The following is a 15,595-nucleotide window of genomic DNA, read 5'->3' as shown; positions in this document are numbered from 1 at the left end:
ACAAATGTAAGCACATCATGTTGTTGTTCAGTCGTTCAGTCGTGTCCGACTCTTCGTGACCCCATGGACCAGAGCACGCCAGGCACGCCTATCCTTCACTGCCTCTCGCAGTTTGGCCAAACTCATGTTAGTAGCTTCGAGCACATCATAGCTAAAGTAAAAACGGCATCCTATCTAAAGCAGTGGCACACAATTTGCTCTACGTGGTGCTACACTTAGGACTTGGCTGGAAGCACCAGTTGGTTAAAAATACCTTGACTAGTCTAGAGTGCTGAGAAGGACAAACAACCCGAGCACAAACTCCCATACTCAAAAACTTGTACTGGCTACCAATATGCAACTTCAAGGTTCGTGTATTAATTTATGTATTACTGATTTTGGCCCAAGATCCCTTAAGGACCACCTTATGCTTCTATTCCTGTCCCATCATTGAAGTATTATGGAGAGTTTATGTTAGTGGTTCCCCAGGGCTCAGTCACATGGCTTGAATCCACCAGGAGCTGTGCATTCAGTATTGTGGGCCCAATTCTGTGAAACTTCCTCCTGACTGAGATCAGACAGGGACCTTCCCTACTGAACTTCTGATGCTTGGTGAAGACATTTCAGCCAACATTTTAAGTAAGCTTTATGTCTTCATGGTAATTGTAATGGAGGGATGTGGGTTTTTTTTGTAGCCTTGTTGCATATTGCTTAGAGACTATTGTATCAAGCACTATATAAATAGTTCAAATATTGCTCTAAAGCAGTATTTCAAACAAATCCAATAACTATTTCATGGCAACCATTCAACATCCATCAATACAATAATTCAAATATAAATACTAACTCAATAATTAGTAATACTACCAATACAAATAGTGCATAATATGACTGCAAAGTTTCAAAGCCATTCATTTCATAACTGCAATAACAACTATCATGGCAAAAATAAATAAAAACCTTATAGGTTTTTTTTATCAAGTAAGCAATATGCAAATGTTGTTAAATAAATAAAACATTGCTTCTACAATAATTTCCACAGAGCACATTAAAATATAGAGTGCACAATAGCAGAGTGCAGTACAAATAAATATTCAACACTCCAAATCATGGGGAGTCCAGGGGAGATAACTTTGACAGCCATATAAACATAGCTTTAAGCAGCAATTCATAAAAGGAATAAATTCACATTCAAAATCCCTTCCTCTAATCCTCCACTATTATACTTGGAAGTCTTATATTCTGTACCAAGAGGGGAAAATCATAGTACAAGTGAAGGCCTTGCCTCTCATCTGCAGTACCATACCATTTGTCCCTCATTCACACCTTGACCCTTCTCCTTTTCTTATTTTCTTTCACCAGAGGGGTTGAAGGGAAAATCCCCTCCCAGCACACTTGTCACCTCACACCCAGTTACCTTGGCAACTTTCCAAATCTCCAGTCTCTGTTCACACCTCAAGAGGTGCTCTTGCATTGCCAATGACCCTCAATGGCCCTGTATTGTTTCTTAATGACCAGGTCGTTTTGTTGTTGTTGTTTTTGTTTGGCTAGGCTAGCTCAGGAATTCCTCTGCAGTATTTCTCCCTTCATATCCCAAATAATCAAAATCCTACCGTTTGTTAATTTGTAGGGTTTAGCCCCCCCCCCCAAAAAAAACCTATGACACCATACTTGTCCACCATTATTGCCATAGACATGAAAGAGTGCACAGTTATAAGGCATATTTTGTATTTTGGGAGAGTACTGGGGGCACCAGGTACAAAGTAGATGCCATGGGGGATGCAGCATAATACAAAATTAGAAAGTGTACAGCCATGGTGAAGCTTTCCTATTATTTGCCATAATAGCAAATACTTAACCTGTTGAATTTCTGCCAGCTAACTTAACCTGTTACAAAGCACACAAACCTTGTTTTTCACCATAAACCGTAAACTGCTATCCTGTATGCACTTACCTGGAAGTAACCCCATGAAACACAAAGAAACTTACTTCTGAGTAGACATACTAATTCTTTTAATAAAAGTGCAAGTGCATATACTATACAGAAGGTAGGCACTGTTAAGTCGCATTGAGTTACACACTGGTAAATAAGTACAGGATTGTCAATTTTCTTAGATACGATACATGATATTGCACATTGTGTTGGATCACACAGATAATCTAAAGATTCCAAAATACAAATAAAATTAAGACATACAAAGCTTTTTCATATTTAAGTGGGGAGCAGGAAAGGCAATTCTTTACCACACAATTGCTTGGGAGAATCTCATTGAGAGCATGAAATAAATTTGATTTCTGCTTGTGGAGGAAGCGGGGATTTTTCTTGTTTGGTGGGGGGGACTAATTCCAGGTGTCATCTGCAGGTCCTTCCATGTCTTTTTTCAGTGTGCTTTCATGATTATTTGTGCTCATGATGTTATGGGGCAGTTATACACAATCCTGCTTTCAATTACTTAGTATGTGCAAAGGTTTTGGGGTGGACATACTGCTTTGTTCTCAATCAACGCAAGTCCCATAACCTCCTGCAGAAATCTTGCAACTTTTAATACTACAAATGTTCCAGATAGTTTTTGTCCTGCTGGGGAAGCATCACAGAACTAATAAAACTGATGTGTGAATGGTCCACCAGTCCAAGGACCCCTTGGGGGTACTTTTCTGCAGCTATGTTCTGTGACATCTCTGGACGCTTACAGGCCATTAGTATTGTGAGGTGTGAACCAATCAGATTCTGGCAAATCCAGCGTGCACAATTAAAGCCAACTTGGAGCTCTTGCGCAGCAATCACGCTTCCTCTCAAAATTGTCCTTTATCGGATAAGGAAATCGATGAGAAAATGCAGTGGAAAGTGCAGGACAACGCTTGTGTTGACAGCACGTCCTCTAGCCTCTTTGCGAACGAGCGAAAAGCTCCAACAGCCAACGTCGTCTACTCTCTCCCTGTGAAGAAATCGGGTTGAATGCTCAATAAGCAGCTCATCTGCAAACGTCCACTGGTGAAACGGCTGAGGTGGGCAAGAAGCAGCTGTTAGCACTGCAGGAGTTCAAAGCACGGGCGGAGGGGTGTCGCTTGCGGATGAAGGAAGAACGTGTAATTAATTACTCGTGCCTTAGGCTGTAGCAAGGGCAGGAAAAAGCAAAGCTCAGTCGCCAACGCAGAAGCTTCTCGCGGTTGCCTCCACGCCCTTGGTCACGGGGCAGCAAAAATATGGTTCGCCTTCAACCCTCAAGCAGTTGCGCATGCGCGCTAGAAGACGCCTAATTGCCCTAGGCCTCAGAGATAGAAAGATAGAGAGGAGCTAGCTAAATGACAGAGATAAGATATACAAGTGGCGAACTCGAGGACAAAGAGATAGAAGAAGCTTAGAGTGACAATACGTTTTTTTGCCTAGAGACAGAACTTCCTGGTTCCTTTCGATGTCCCTCCCTTTCATCCTCCGGGGGCAAAACTGCCATTCGCATGTTAACTATCCCGTTGCGGCAAAGTGAAGAGGGTTTGTGCCTTACGACCAGCCTGGAATTTAGTCCATCGGCAATGTTTCTGGTTAAAAGCAGGACCGAGGCTAGTTTGGATTTGCAACTGCGGATACAGCAAAGACATGTCCGCTTCAGCCTTAATCCTTCCCAGCTCATTTTATTTGTATGCAGAGGCCTGGAGCTTCCAAGAGCAAGTTGCATCCCCCCCCCCCGCACCCCAAACAATGCATTAACCCTAGGCGGATCCATTCGGAAGGAAGTCCCACTGACTTAAATGGGGCTCATTCAAAGTAAGTGGGTGCAGGACTGGTTTCTGTAAGGATACAGCTAAGCACAAAGCTAAGCTCCTTCCTGGATTTGCCCACTGCTTTCTGCGAGCCGCGGGTAGAGAATGCCAGTCCAGTGCCAACCTGGAACCTTGAAAACGTGTATGAGTCTATAAATTGTCAGTCTACGGCCACTGGTTTCAAGCGACAAAACGTCCTTTGCGCGGGGCGGGGGGAGCTGTTCTGAGGCGGCCATGGGACTTCCAAGCGCGGCGGCCAACGCTGCTGCTGTTCTGCGTCTTGGCAGCGCGCGGGTGAGGAAGATGCGGCGGTTCCTACATCCCCAGCGCGGTCAGCAAAAGGCAGGCGAGGCCCCGGCGGTGCTGAGGTGCGTAGAAAGCCCCGGTGGAGCACCCCGGTCTGGGCACAAGGCTTAGAAACTCCCGCGGCTCCTCTCCGACGTGCCCGGCTCGCCATTTTGTGTCCGGTTTTCGCGCAAGGGAGAGCGGGATGCTTCGCCCGCCGAGGTTGAGGTCCTCGCCCCTTCCTTGTTTGTAATGCGTGTAGACGGGCTGAAAGCGCTTGCCCTGCATGACCCCAAAGTCTTAGGGGTTTGCTGAGTCCTGGCCGGTGGTCCGAAAACACGAAACGTGACAACTGTGCTTGGAGGGGAGACCACCAGGGAGCCTCCCATGTAAGCAGCCTTGGGTTCCAGGATGGAGAAAGGCGGGGTATAAAAGCACTAAATATATAGCCACGCCACCTTTTTAGTCGTCACACAAGAGTGGGTGGGCTATTGTTTATTTCTCTACCTTTCCATCCCAATTTTTAATCCAAGGGTTGGACTAGATTGCTTTTGGGGGTCTCCTCCCACTCTACGATTCTGTGATTCCCACCTTTTTCTCCAAGGAGCTCAAGGTGGCCTACATTTTTCCTCAGTGCTATTTTTCTAGAAAAAGAGTGCCAGAGTTCTCCATGAATTTCTCCTTTGTTCTCTTAGAATGGCAATGGGGCCCACCTGAGAGGTGCTGGAGTTGAGCTCCAGCTGGGGAAAAAAGCCCTGCTTGTCCTCACAACCACCCTGTAAGGCAGGTTGGGTTAGTATGAGTGACTGGTCCAATGTCACCCTGTGAGCTTCATGGCTGATTTGGAGATTTGAGCTGTGGACTCCCAAGTCTTATTCTTGCACTCTAACCACTACACAACACTGCCTCTCGCTACACCACACTGGCTCCAGAGCCGGAAAAGGAGGACAAGAGAGACAGGGCTAGGAACCACATACTGTCCCACGGGGCCAATGTTTCTGAATTGTTATGTGTTGGATACTTCCTAATTGTGATTTTATATTCATTTTCATTTTACTTGTGAGATCCCTTGGAAGGATTTGTACCCCAAAAGGTGGGGTGCAAATCAATGAAATAAATCAACACAAAGTGTGGAGTATACTCCATGTTTATGCCACAATAATCTGATTAAAGTGACACTAGATTTGTGGTTTGAAACTGCTAGCTGTTATGGTTCTCAGCATACAAAGGGCCAGTGGCAGTGATGGGGCACCTTTGGCCCAACAGGGATTCTAATCTGGCCCATAATGTTGTTTCCCTAAGCCATGCAACACCTACCATCATACAAGACATTAGGGCATGAAGCAAGTAAAGACACGGTTGCTGAGGAACAATCAGGAGCTTTAAAATATGGTCCTGATTATTCCTTGGCAGGCGGGGCTTGTATTTAATGCCTTTCAAATGTAAGCCCCACTGGGATTGGTTCCCCAGCTGCCAGCTGTAGTTCCTGAGGGGAGCCAATCTCTGCTGAAAGTAGAGCTCGAAGTCAGCATTGATCAGCTGATTGGTAGTGACTTCAAGTCATGCTAGCATCAGCTGGGCTCTTCCTTTGTAATGTGTTTTGCAGTCAAGGTAAGCTGCAAAGGGGAAACGGGTCACCTGATGTCATGGTGACACCAGGTGATGGACAGGTGGTTGGCTGGCAGTGGGGGAATTAAGGTTCTAGCCTTCCATTCTGAAAAGGTTCTCCGATTATGGGAATAAGGCTATGTTCTACCTTTGCTGCTAGAGGCAATATGCCTCTGAATACCGGATGCTGGGAATCACAAGTGGAGAGAGTGCTTGTGGCCTTCCTTCCCAAGGACATTTGGTTTACTACCACGAGAACATGATGCTGGACTAGTACGAACCATAGGTTCAGCATTACATGGATGAGCCTCCATGAGCTCAAACAAAATGTTAGGCTTACATGCTCTGTCCTTTGTTCTACCCCTGCATAACTGGGAAGAGGATGCCTGTCATGATTACTTTGCGTTTCAAAGAATTTTGGCTTACCATTGAATTTGAAATGGGAACCTAAGTATATAACCAACAATGGGTGCTTGACAAAGAAGCCAACGTCAAACTGGCTTATGAAGCTGGCTGATTTAACTATAGCTTCTTCCGCCTTTATTGAATGAGGAAGCTACCTTTCCCCACATTGTTTAATTTGCACTTAAAAAAAACAAAAACAATTATCTGAAAGCTTGTTCTTGTTTCTTCTATACACAGGTGATCAGCCTTGGACTTTCCATGATATTGTTTTCCTGGGACGACTCCAACAAAGATTATTTCAAAATGATGACAAATATTATCATACTGAGTGTACTTATTTGCATTTCTTTATCTTTTTGGATTGTGTCTATGACTGCAAGCACCTATTATGGTAAAGTCTAGATTGCTACTAATGCATGATACATTTTAGTTTACAGCTCTCATACAAAGTCTTTTATTAACCTTGGCTACTAATCCTAATATTTTCTTAATATTTCATTTTCAAAGAGTACAAGCAAATTAAAGTGTTGCCTAACATATATTTCCGTAACTAAAAATAACTTCATGTGACAGATAAGCAGAGACGTCTTAAGGGGATCTGCCGCCCTGGCGCGGCTATCCCTCCGGCGCCCCCGCCATGCCGCCTCTCCGCCGCCTCCTTCCCGCGCTTGCCGCCCCTTGGGAGGGGGGTGGGCGAGCGGGGGATGAGGGGCGTGGCGCTGGAACGGCGCGGGGCTCTGCGCGCCCTTCCAGCGCTTCCGGGACGGGAGGCGAGGGCGGCCGGCTCGCGCTCCCGCGCGCATCCGGATGGCGTGGCTGAGCAGCTTGTGCTCCATTGGGTGGGCGGCCGGCTGCGCCGCGCCACCCGGCTGCGCGCGGGAGCGCGAGCCGGCTGCCCTCGCCTCCCGTCCCGGAAGCGCTGGAAGGGCGCGCAGAGCTGTGCTCCTGTGCTCTGCTGGGCAGCCAGAGGGCGTGGCGTGGCCGGCCAGCTCCCTTGCCGGGAGTCAGAGGGCGCTGCCGGCAGGCGCTGCCAGCGGGGCTGGAGGACGGAGGCGCCCTCCAGGCCATTGCGCCCTGGCGCGCCGCGCCACCAGCCCCAATGGATGAGACGGCTCTGCAGATAAGAAATGCATACAGTGGTACCTCTGGTTAAGAACTTAATTCGTTCTGGAGGTCCGTTCTTAACCTGAAACTGTTCTTAACCTAAAGCACCACTTTAGCTAATGGGGCCGCCCGATTTGTTCTCATCCTGAAGCAAAGTTCTTAACCCAAGGTACTATTTCTGGGTTAGCAGAATTTGTAACCTGAAGCATCTGTAACCCGAGGTAGCACTGTATTTACATGTAAAATTCAGAGTGTAAAAGTTCCTTCCGATTGATGCTTTACAGGCTGTTGCTCTGAAGGGCTCCCCAATGTTGGCAAGGAATTCTATGGGAGTGGAGCATAAAGACTCACAGCTACTTATTCACCCTTCAATCCTAACCCATATTTGTGCAGAAAGAAAAGCCTAGAGAAAACTCAGTCCAGTTGTGTACATAAGGAAACAAGAGACAATAATATCACATGTAGTAAAAGAATGCTAAAAAATGTATAAAGACATCTTGCTATTCTGACATAGTGCTGTTTTTAAACTACTCTGTAGGTACTTTGCGGCCTATTTCTCCATGGCGTTGGCTTGTTTCAATCTTAATTCCCCTGTTAATAGCCTCACGAGGATTTAGGAAAAAAAGTCTTGATCATAGTGGAGCAATAGGAGGTATGTTTTTCTGCTTTAAGTTTGGTTGTGCTTACATATAGTTTTAGAAATTTCTTGATTTTTTTCCCCACCCTTCAGTGGAATCTTCAGTATTGCCATTCATCATTTTGGCTTTAATATTCTTGTGCTACTTCATCTTACTTTTTTGTATAAGCTATTTTGCAAATAATGTAGTGTCTCTACCACATTCTGAAGTTATTTCCATTGCAGGGAAGATTCATTCACAAAATGATGTAAATGTCGTCCAATTGACTTAAAGCAACCATAACCTTGCTAATGTAAATGGTATATTTATTGCCTACAATGGACTAGGTGTGGTGTATAACGTTGATGAGGTGTGGTTTCCAAGGAGAATACTTGCCGATTATATTAGCTGGAAAATATGTTGATGGGGAGAGGCTTGTGTTCATTGATTCACTCCCAATAGGGGAATCAGCACCTGTAGTCCTGTGATTATTTATAATAATTTCAACTAGCAGAAGCTAAAACTGTCTATTTTATTATCCTTCAAGATTTCTGAAGGGAGTAGGAATGAATGGGATCTAATTTATTCACCTGCTGTTCCAATTCAGCATTTATTATGCAAGTAGAAAAATGAATATTGCGATGAGGCAAGAAAAAAAAAACATTTGATAGATGGGACATGCATGAAGACTTGTGAAGATCAAAACTGAAATGAAATTTAATGTAGATGTTGGTTTGGCAGAGGGAGGCTCATATGACCAGTATGTTCAGTGCCAGAAAGGGAGAAGTGAAGGAAGGTAAATGAGAAAAAAAAATTGGAAATGAACAGTTGGAAGAAAGGACGTGAACAGAACTTTACTATTTTTAAAAAAGCAAAAAGTGCTCTCTCTGGGAGAACTCCTGCTGCTGCCCAAAGATGATGAAGTAGTTATGGACTCATGTGTACTAAAAGTGAGCTCAGGTTTATTATCTGTGTAACCAAAATAAGGCTATTGAAAAACAAGAGGAAGATACTGGCATGCTTCGGGGAATTGCAGAAATAGGGGGAAAAAATTAAGGCAAAGAAAGCAAAGGGACAATTCTGCACCCCACCCCTAAAGCAAGTTCAGTGGCAGCAGGAAGGGAAATGGAATGGAGTAATCTATCATGACTGGCTAGAACAGTGTTTTTCAACCACTGTTCCGTGGCACACTAGTGTGCCGCGAGATGTTGCCTGGTGTGCCGTGGGAAAAATTGTGTTTATTTGATTCCTATTCAAGAGAATTACTTTATATATAGTCAATATAGGCACAGAGTTAAATTTTTTAACATTTTCTAATGGTGGTGTGCCTCGTGATTTTTTTCATAAAACAAGTGTGCCCTTGCCCAAAAAAGGTTGAAAAACACTGGGCTAGAATACTGGAAAGGCACAAGACACATTGCAACAGTTTGTTGCAATCTTCACATGTATGCTAGGAACTTTATTTTATAGTGCATTTTATTATCTCACCAATTGCATAGGTAAACAGAAGATGCAATATCTTTGGGATTTTCTGCTGCTTTAATCTTTAGACAGAACAATATTATCTTTACATTTTCATCATAGTCTAGGCTGGTTTAGAACTAATTTTTCCAGAGTACATAACTTGTGGCACCATCTCTTCCCTCTTTTAGGTTTAGTAGTTGGATTTATCCTCACTGTGGCGAATTACAGCTTTTGCGCTGCCATGTTCATGTTTTTTATTACTTCCTCCAAACTCACCAAGTGGAAAGGAGAAGTAAAGAAGCAAATAGATTCTGAATACAAAGAAGGTGAGAATTAAACATCAATTTTAAAGCCAATTGATTACAAAAAATGCATTTTGACTTTTAATTAAGGCGATAAAGATGTGCACAGTACGGACTATGCGCTATGTAATTTATTTTTCGCCTCCCTCTTCTTTCTGGTGGGTGACTTGCAAGTACCTGAACAAAGTACTTTGCACTAGTAATGATCTTTACTTCTAGTTACAAAGGGAAACCATGATGATTGAAATATAAAACACTTTACTGTCTAGCTTTTATTCTTTTTCTGTGTGCTTCCAAGGATATTGCATATTGAAATTCCTCTTAAGAACTTGTGTTTTCCCTTTCTGTACATAGGTGGGCAGAGAACCTGGGTACAAGTATTCTGCAATGGTGGTGTACCTGCAGAATTGGCTCTGCTGTACATGATTGAAAGTGGTCCAGGCGAAATTCCTATAGACTTTTCCAAACAATATACAGCATCCTGGATGTGCCTGTCGCTACTGGGTGCTTTAGCCAGCTGTGCTGGAGACACGTGGGCTTCAGAGATTGGCACTGTCATGAGTAGTGAACCCCGATTGATAACAACCTGGGAAAAAGTTCCAGTAGGTAAGGAAAGTTCTCCTTTTGTTTTTTTTAAATAGTACCATAGTTTAAGGATGGTTTGTGGGCAGCCTGCTAAATTCATTTTTGTGGCCTGGGAAACCTTGGAGGTGTACATTTAATATAGCTTACGTAGCCTTAAATTAGGCCTGAAAAGGCTGCTTTGTGTTAGCTCATCTGTAGCTTGGCCCTTTGTTATCGTATTCTTCTACATTTGATTCAGTGACAGCCGAGTGTAACTGGTCAAACTGTCCAAAAATGATAAGAGTTACGGCATCCTGTGAGTCATTCTGTCCCATTTGGGCATGATTTTATGCAACCTGTTGCAGAAAAACACATTAATCTTTTATCAGAACCTTACTAGAAATACTACTGTATTCAAAATTCATCTCTGCTAGGAGAAGGAAATATTTTGAAATTTTTGATAGAAAAGAACAGTCTGAAGCTTATGCTCATATTCCAAAAGTGAATAATGTCCTTCCTTAAGCTTGACTGGAACTTATTGTGTATGCATATATTATATATTCTAGAGTGGGTTGCTTTGAAAAATCCTGCTTTTGAAAATGCCAGTAGCCGGTTTGTTGAGATTACAGTTGAGGGAGGCACTGAACTTGGGTCCAGTAGTTCAGTCGCACAGACAGTAATGTTGACATCAGTATTGATTTCTTCCTCTCTAACAAAAGTTGCTTAACTTTTTCATTAAAAAGGGCCATGTTTTATATGGAGCGAGCCCTGTTGTCTACTCCATCTAGCCTGATACCTTCCCTTGTGTTCAAAATTGTAATAGATCTACCCTGAATTTTGGTAGTTATATTTTAGTTACCCTTATTTCTTCAGACAAATTGTCCATGTTTGGATTCTTTAAGGTTACAACACTCAACGTGTCATCAGAATAAATGCTGGGACAAACTTGACATTCTTGGTTTCATAATGATAGCAAGAGATCAAGAGTGGGTTTGCTGGTATGCATGCTTCCTCCTCCCCTCATGTGAATTCCATCCTTCCTTTAGCAGTGATGACCAGGGTTGGCTTTTAACCAGAGTTAGAAGCTGACACTGACCATGGTTAGTGTCAACATTGGTGGTGATATAATGCGACATTCAAGTTAATGCTAACAAGGAAAAGCAGAGAAGAATTTATGGGGAGAGATCTTGCAAGCCTGTGACCAGTTCCCAATCTCTTAATGCTGTCAACTAAAAAAACCCAATGGTTGTGTCTGCACTTAATGCAGTTTGTTTGATGACGACTTTAAGAAGTGCAATTTAAACAGATTGTAGAACATAGTGGTTTCCCATGTTTCTTTAACACTGGAAACACTGCTGCAAAAATAGTGTAAGATAAATTATATCTAAGTCAGTTTTATTTATTTTAAGCAAAAGGGGAGATTTCTCCTCATAGTCCAAAAGTGTATAATAAATCTACCATTAGTTTTTGTAGTCTTCATTAAATGTATGTTCTAACAAGTTTAGAATGCCAGTTACGTTGGATTTTTAATTTTGTTTTTAGGTACCAATGGTGGCATTACTTTAGTGGGCCTAATCTCAAGTTTGCTTGGTGGCACATCAGTAGGTGTAGCTTACTTCATTTCCCAGTTGATGTTTGTGAATGATCTGGATATATCTGCTCCACAATGGCCCATTATTGTGTTTGGTGGAATGGCTGGTTTACTGGGATCCATTACTGATTCTTATTTAGGAGCAACCATGCAATACAGCGGTAAGGTCCCCCCCAATAAATTATTTTGAGATTTGTATGAAAGTGATGTAATCTCCCTATTGGGTGGGTATGGCTCTTGGTAATGATAGCATAGGCTTACTTCAAAGCATGTCATCATTCTCATTGACTTCAACTATTTCTGATTACTTGGCATACTTTGAGAATCTTGTTCTATGTGTGTTTATTTTGCCTCATCTCTGCAGCTTTAAGTTGAATTGAGATCATTTAACGATAGTACTGGAAAAATTGCCATTCCACAAATAAGCAGTGGAAATATTAAATATTGTGGGGAATTGTATTCTGTAGACCTTTGTTGACTTGGCAGAGAGGAATGGAAATGTAAACAATCAAATTGCATGGCCAGAAGGAACATGTTCCACTCACTCCTACACATGCTGCTTGAATCCTAAAAAGAGTAACATATTTTTTGTTGGAAGCAGAATGACCTCAGAACCAATTTGCGTCATTGAGATAAATAGGGACAAAAAATTGTATGTAGGGTTGCAGTCTTAAGTTGTGTATAATTGTTCACAAATAGTTAAAATCTATGGGTGCTGGTGGACGTTCATTTGATGACACACATGCTCGTTATTGGGTGAAAAGGACCTCTCCATCCAATTATTTTCTATATTGTATTTCATTCTTCAGGCTTAGACACACGTACTGGAATGGTTGTCAACCATCAGACAAAAGACGCAAAACACATATCTGGAAAACCTATCCTAGACAACAATGCGGTGAATCTCTTCTCCTCTGTAGTCATTGCTTTGTTGTTGCCGGGAGCAGCATGGGGATTTTGGCCAAGAGGCTGAAGTGAAAGCATTGACTCCCATATATTTTATTAAAACAACCTATGAATGACCTATGAGTATACAGTGCACTCTGGACTCGAATCTTTTCCTACAACTGCTACACAGGCCACAAGGAATCATCAGGCTATTGAAGCTACACTTCTGTAGCAACTGCTGTTATTGTAGGAAAAGTAGACTGGAAAGAGGCAGTATTGATTTGACATCGCTTTGGTAATGGAATACAGTTCTGCCTGAAGTTTCTTCATCTGCTGCTTACAAGGTTGTATGCTTGATCTCAATTCATTCTCTACCACCTAGTAATTTATTGAAGGAAATGGGAAACTAAGGTGTTAACCTGTCACTGAGTACAGCTGTGTTCACAATCAAAGCAATGGACTTAACATTATACATCTCCTAGCTTCTTATTGTATTGTAGGATGTGGAAAACACTTTTGAGGTGGTTTTCTCTGTACACCATCAAAAGGCGTTGAGGCAGTTAGGACACGAATGTTTGAATGACTTCATAAGATCAAAACCTTTTTCTTTCTTTCTTTTAGTAGAACACATCCAGAAAAACCAGCCTTTGAAGGAATCTGTGTTGTTTCTCTTAGAACTAAGATGTGATCATTCTAATTACACTAAACTATTGGTGTCTAAAGTTTAAAAATCGGCAGAATACTTGTTTTGGCCCATATCTTTAGCTATTCTTATTAGCTATGGTTTTATCTGAGCATATTGAACAAACAGAATTCTTTACATTCATTTCATTTACTTCTGTGTTTCATGATGTGTGTTTTGCTTTTTAAACCTGAAGGAGGTAGCAGCCTGCAGATTCACTTTAGTCATCAATAAATGCAGGTTTCTTTGCTTGACCATGCAAGGTGCACAATCTGAAACTGGATTTCTGAGCTTTCAGAAACCTCATCTTTACACAGAAAGAGTAAATGAACTGTGGTAAAAGTTGTACTTCTGTATAACTAAATGCAACTCTTCTCAGGATGTGAAATTTCTCTTGTGCTAATGAAAACCTTTCAAATAGTATGATTATAAAATATGCTCTAATATACTTTTGATTTATCTAGTTTGTTTGCAAACAGATGTGTTTTCTGTACTCTTATATTTGTTGTTTTACAGCAGTTTTATATTGGTCAGAGATGCTAACACTTTCAATCTGGCATATAATACTTAAGAAAATCTGTAGGATGTTATTGTTATGACCCACAAACTACTTTTAAGACTGTATCCATACAGAGTTGTCAATATTTTCAAGTTGGTAGTTACAAATTTAACTTGTCAATGGGATCATGATCTTGTAAGGTAAAATAGGGGTCATGGCCTTACAAGGCAGATCACAAAAATATTTCAAAAGTTGGACAGCAAAACACAGGATGCCTTGAATTTCACTCATTCACACAGTAATCATACATTTGACTTTGTGCAACATTCATTGTAGAAAGAATTTTATAGTGTAGGTAGGATTACACTGGACACAATAAAGTGAATATAACACCCCAAAGCAGCATGTAAATTGCACTAATGTTACAGAACCATTGTGAAAAGTTTGTGCTTTATGGGAACATGGAAAAGGTATAAAAAAGGAGACAACAAAGGAAGGCAAAAAGTGGTACCTTAGATAAAAACATTTATTGTTTTTTATAGTAGAATGCATCAACAAAAGTCCACTTTAGAAAATATCTGTGCTGTTTTTGTTGTAATTGCCATGAGATAGTTCTAATACTGCAACATAATTGATGTCTAAAGTTTAAAGTGGTTCCTTTGTGGGAAGATGGCAAAGATATAAAAAGGGGGGTTTAAAAGTTGGAACTTGGAATAAGGCAAGAAGAAATTGATGGAACTGGAAAAAGAGCTGGCAGAGAAAAGCTCTCTCTGATGATGAACACATTTTAGCCATTGTCAGAAGAGTGAGAACACAGGAAAGTGTGAGTAAGTTGTAAAGGAAGGGGGGCGGAGAGAGAGAGAGGGTAAGTGGGCTGAGATTTAACACTGAATGATTTTTTCTTTTTCTTTTTTTACGTAAGAGGGAACATACATTTTAATATTCTTTGCCTCAGGCCTCTTCCTTTGAGATCTATAGGGCTATTTGTATTGAAAGTGCATATAATTTCTTTTCCAGATGAGAGCTTGTTTTATAAAATTATACCTATTTGAATAAATCTGACTTAAAAATGAAATCTGTTTTTTGTTTTTATTGTTTAGCCATTGTAACAACTTTAGAAAAATAATTAAAACCAAATTGAAGACAAATTGCTTTGAGAACACTCAGACATCATTATATGACAGCATCAGTTACTTTTATCCTAATGTTTCTGCCTTAGCTAGCACCAGGTGTTTTTTTTTTAAGGCAGCTCTTCATTATCCTGAAATTATTATTGAAAAGCAAAGCAAATTATCTTCTGAAGGATGGATAATTGTGATACACATTTTAAAGTCTGTAAAATATTTTTCTCTTGCACTCTGCATCAGTGTACAGTCAAAATAAATAGTGGAAAATATCTATACAAAAATCAGTCCAGGTTTGTACATGTCATGTATAGTGAGCCTTAAGCTGTTCTGTCACGTGCATTTCGAATTCAGTATTATAACATTTTCTGTATGCATGTCTTCATGGAAAGAATACCACGACGTTACACTGGAAGGCACTTCAGTCTGGGTAAAGACATGCGGAGGACACAACAGTTCTGTTACTTTGCTGCAGAAGATGGCTGCCCCCAGTACTGATTGGCAAGTAGCTTATGAGGTCACCAAGAAGCCAGTAAGTTAAAGAATTGATAAATGGGCATCTGGGTTTTTAAAAAATAAACAGGCTGCCTTTCAGAAGCTAGGCAGGGGCAACATGCTTCGCAAATGAATCAGATTTTGACTCTTAATACACTCACCTTTTATTTGAAAAAGTGCTGAGTCGTGAAGAAGCTGGGATCATCTTGCATTGAAGGTTTTCTTCACC

The 15,595-nt window shown here is 41.4% G+C and overlaps 1 protein-coding gene across 6 annotated transcripts in view; it reads left to right on the top strand.

Moving 5' to 3' along the window:
- The window catches only part of TMEM19 (transmembrane protein 19), a 28,056-nt gene extending 13,234 nt beyond the window's left edge, over positions 1-14,822 (top strand). For 2 of the 6 annotated variants that reach the window (XM_033161724.1, XM_033161726.1), the window contains 6 exons: positions 6,274-6,427; positions 7,679-7,792; positions 9,410-9,547; positions 9,878-10,129; positions 11,630-11,839; positions 12,488-14,822. In XM_033161724.1, the coding sequence (XP_033017615.1) occupies positions 6,295-6,427; positions 7,679-7,792; positions 9,410-9,547; positions 9,878-10,129; positions 11,630-11,839; positions 12,488-12,651 (1,011 nt within the window). In that variant the 5' untranslated portion in view covers positions 6,274-6,294 and the 3' untranslated portion in view covers positions 12,652-14,822. Of the gene's footprint in view, positions 1-3,957; positions 4,107-4,419; positions 4,450-4,960; positions 4,984-6,273; positions 6,428-7,678; positions 7,793-9,409; positions 9,548-9,877; positions 10,130-11,629; positions 11,840-12,487 lie in introns of those variants that run through there. The other 4 variants (XM_033161722.1, XM_033161725.1, XM_033161723.1 and 1 more) reach the window with 4 other exon arrangements.
- The last annotated feature ends 773 nt before the right edge of the window (positions 14,823-15,595 follow it).

The sequence above is a fragment of the Lacerta agilis genome, chromosome 10, assembly GCF_009819535.1.
Source record: "Lacerta agilis isolate rLacAgi1 chromosome 10, rLacAgi1.pri, whole genome shotgun sequence".
In the NCBI taxonomy this organism is placed as follows: Eukaryota; Metazoa; Chordata; class Lepidosauria; order Squamata; family Lacertidae; genus Lacerta; species Lacerta agilis.
The sequence above is the reverse complement of the archived record's forward strand: the minus strand, read 5'-3'. Positions and strand labels throughout refer to the sequence as shown.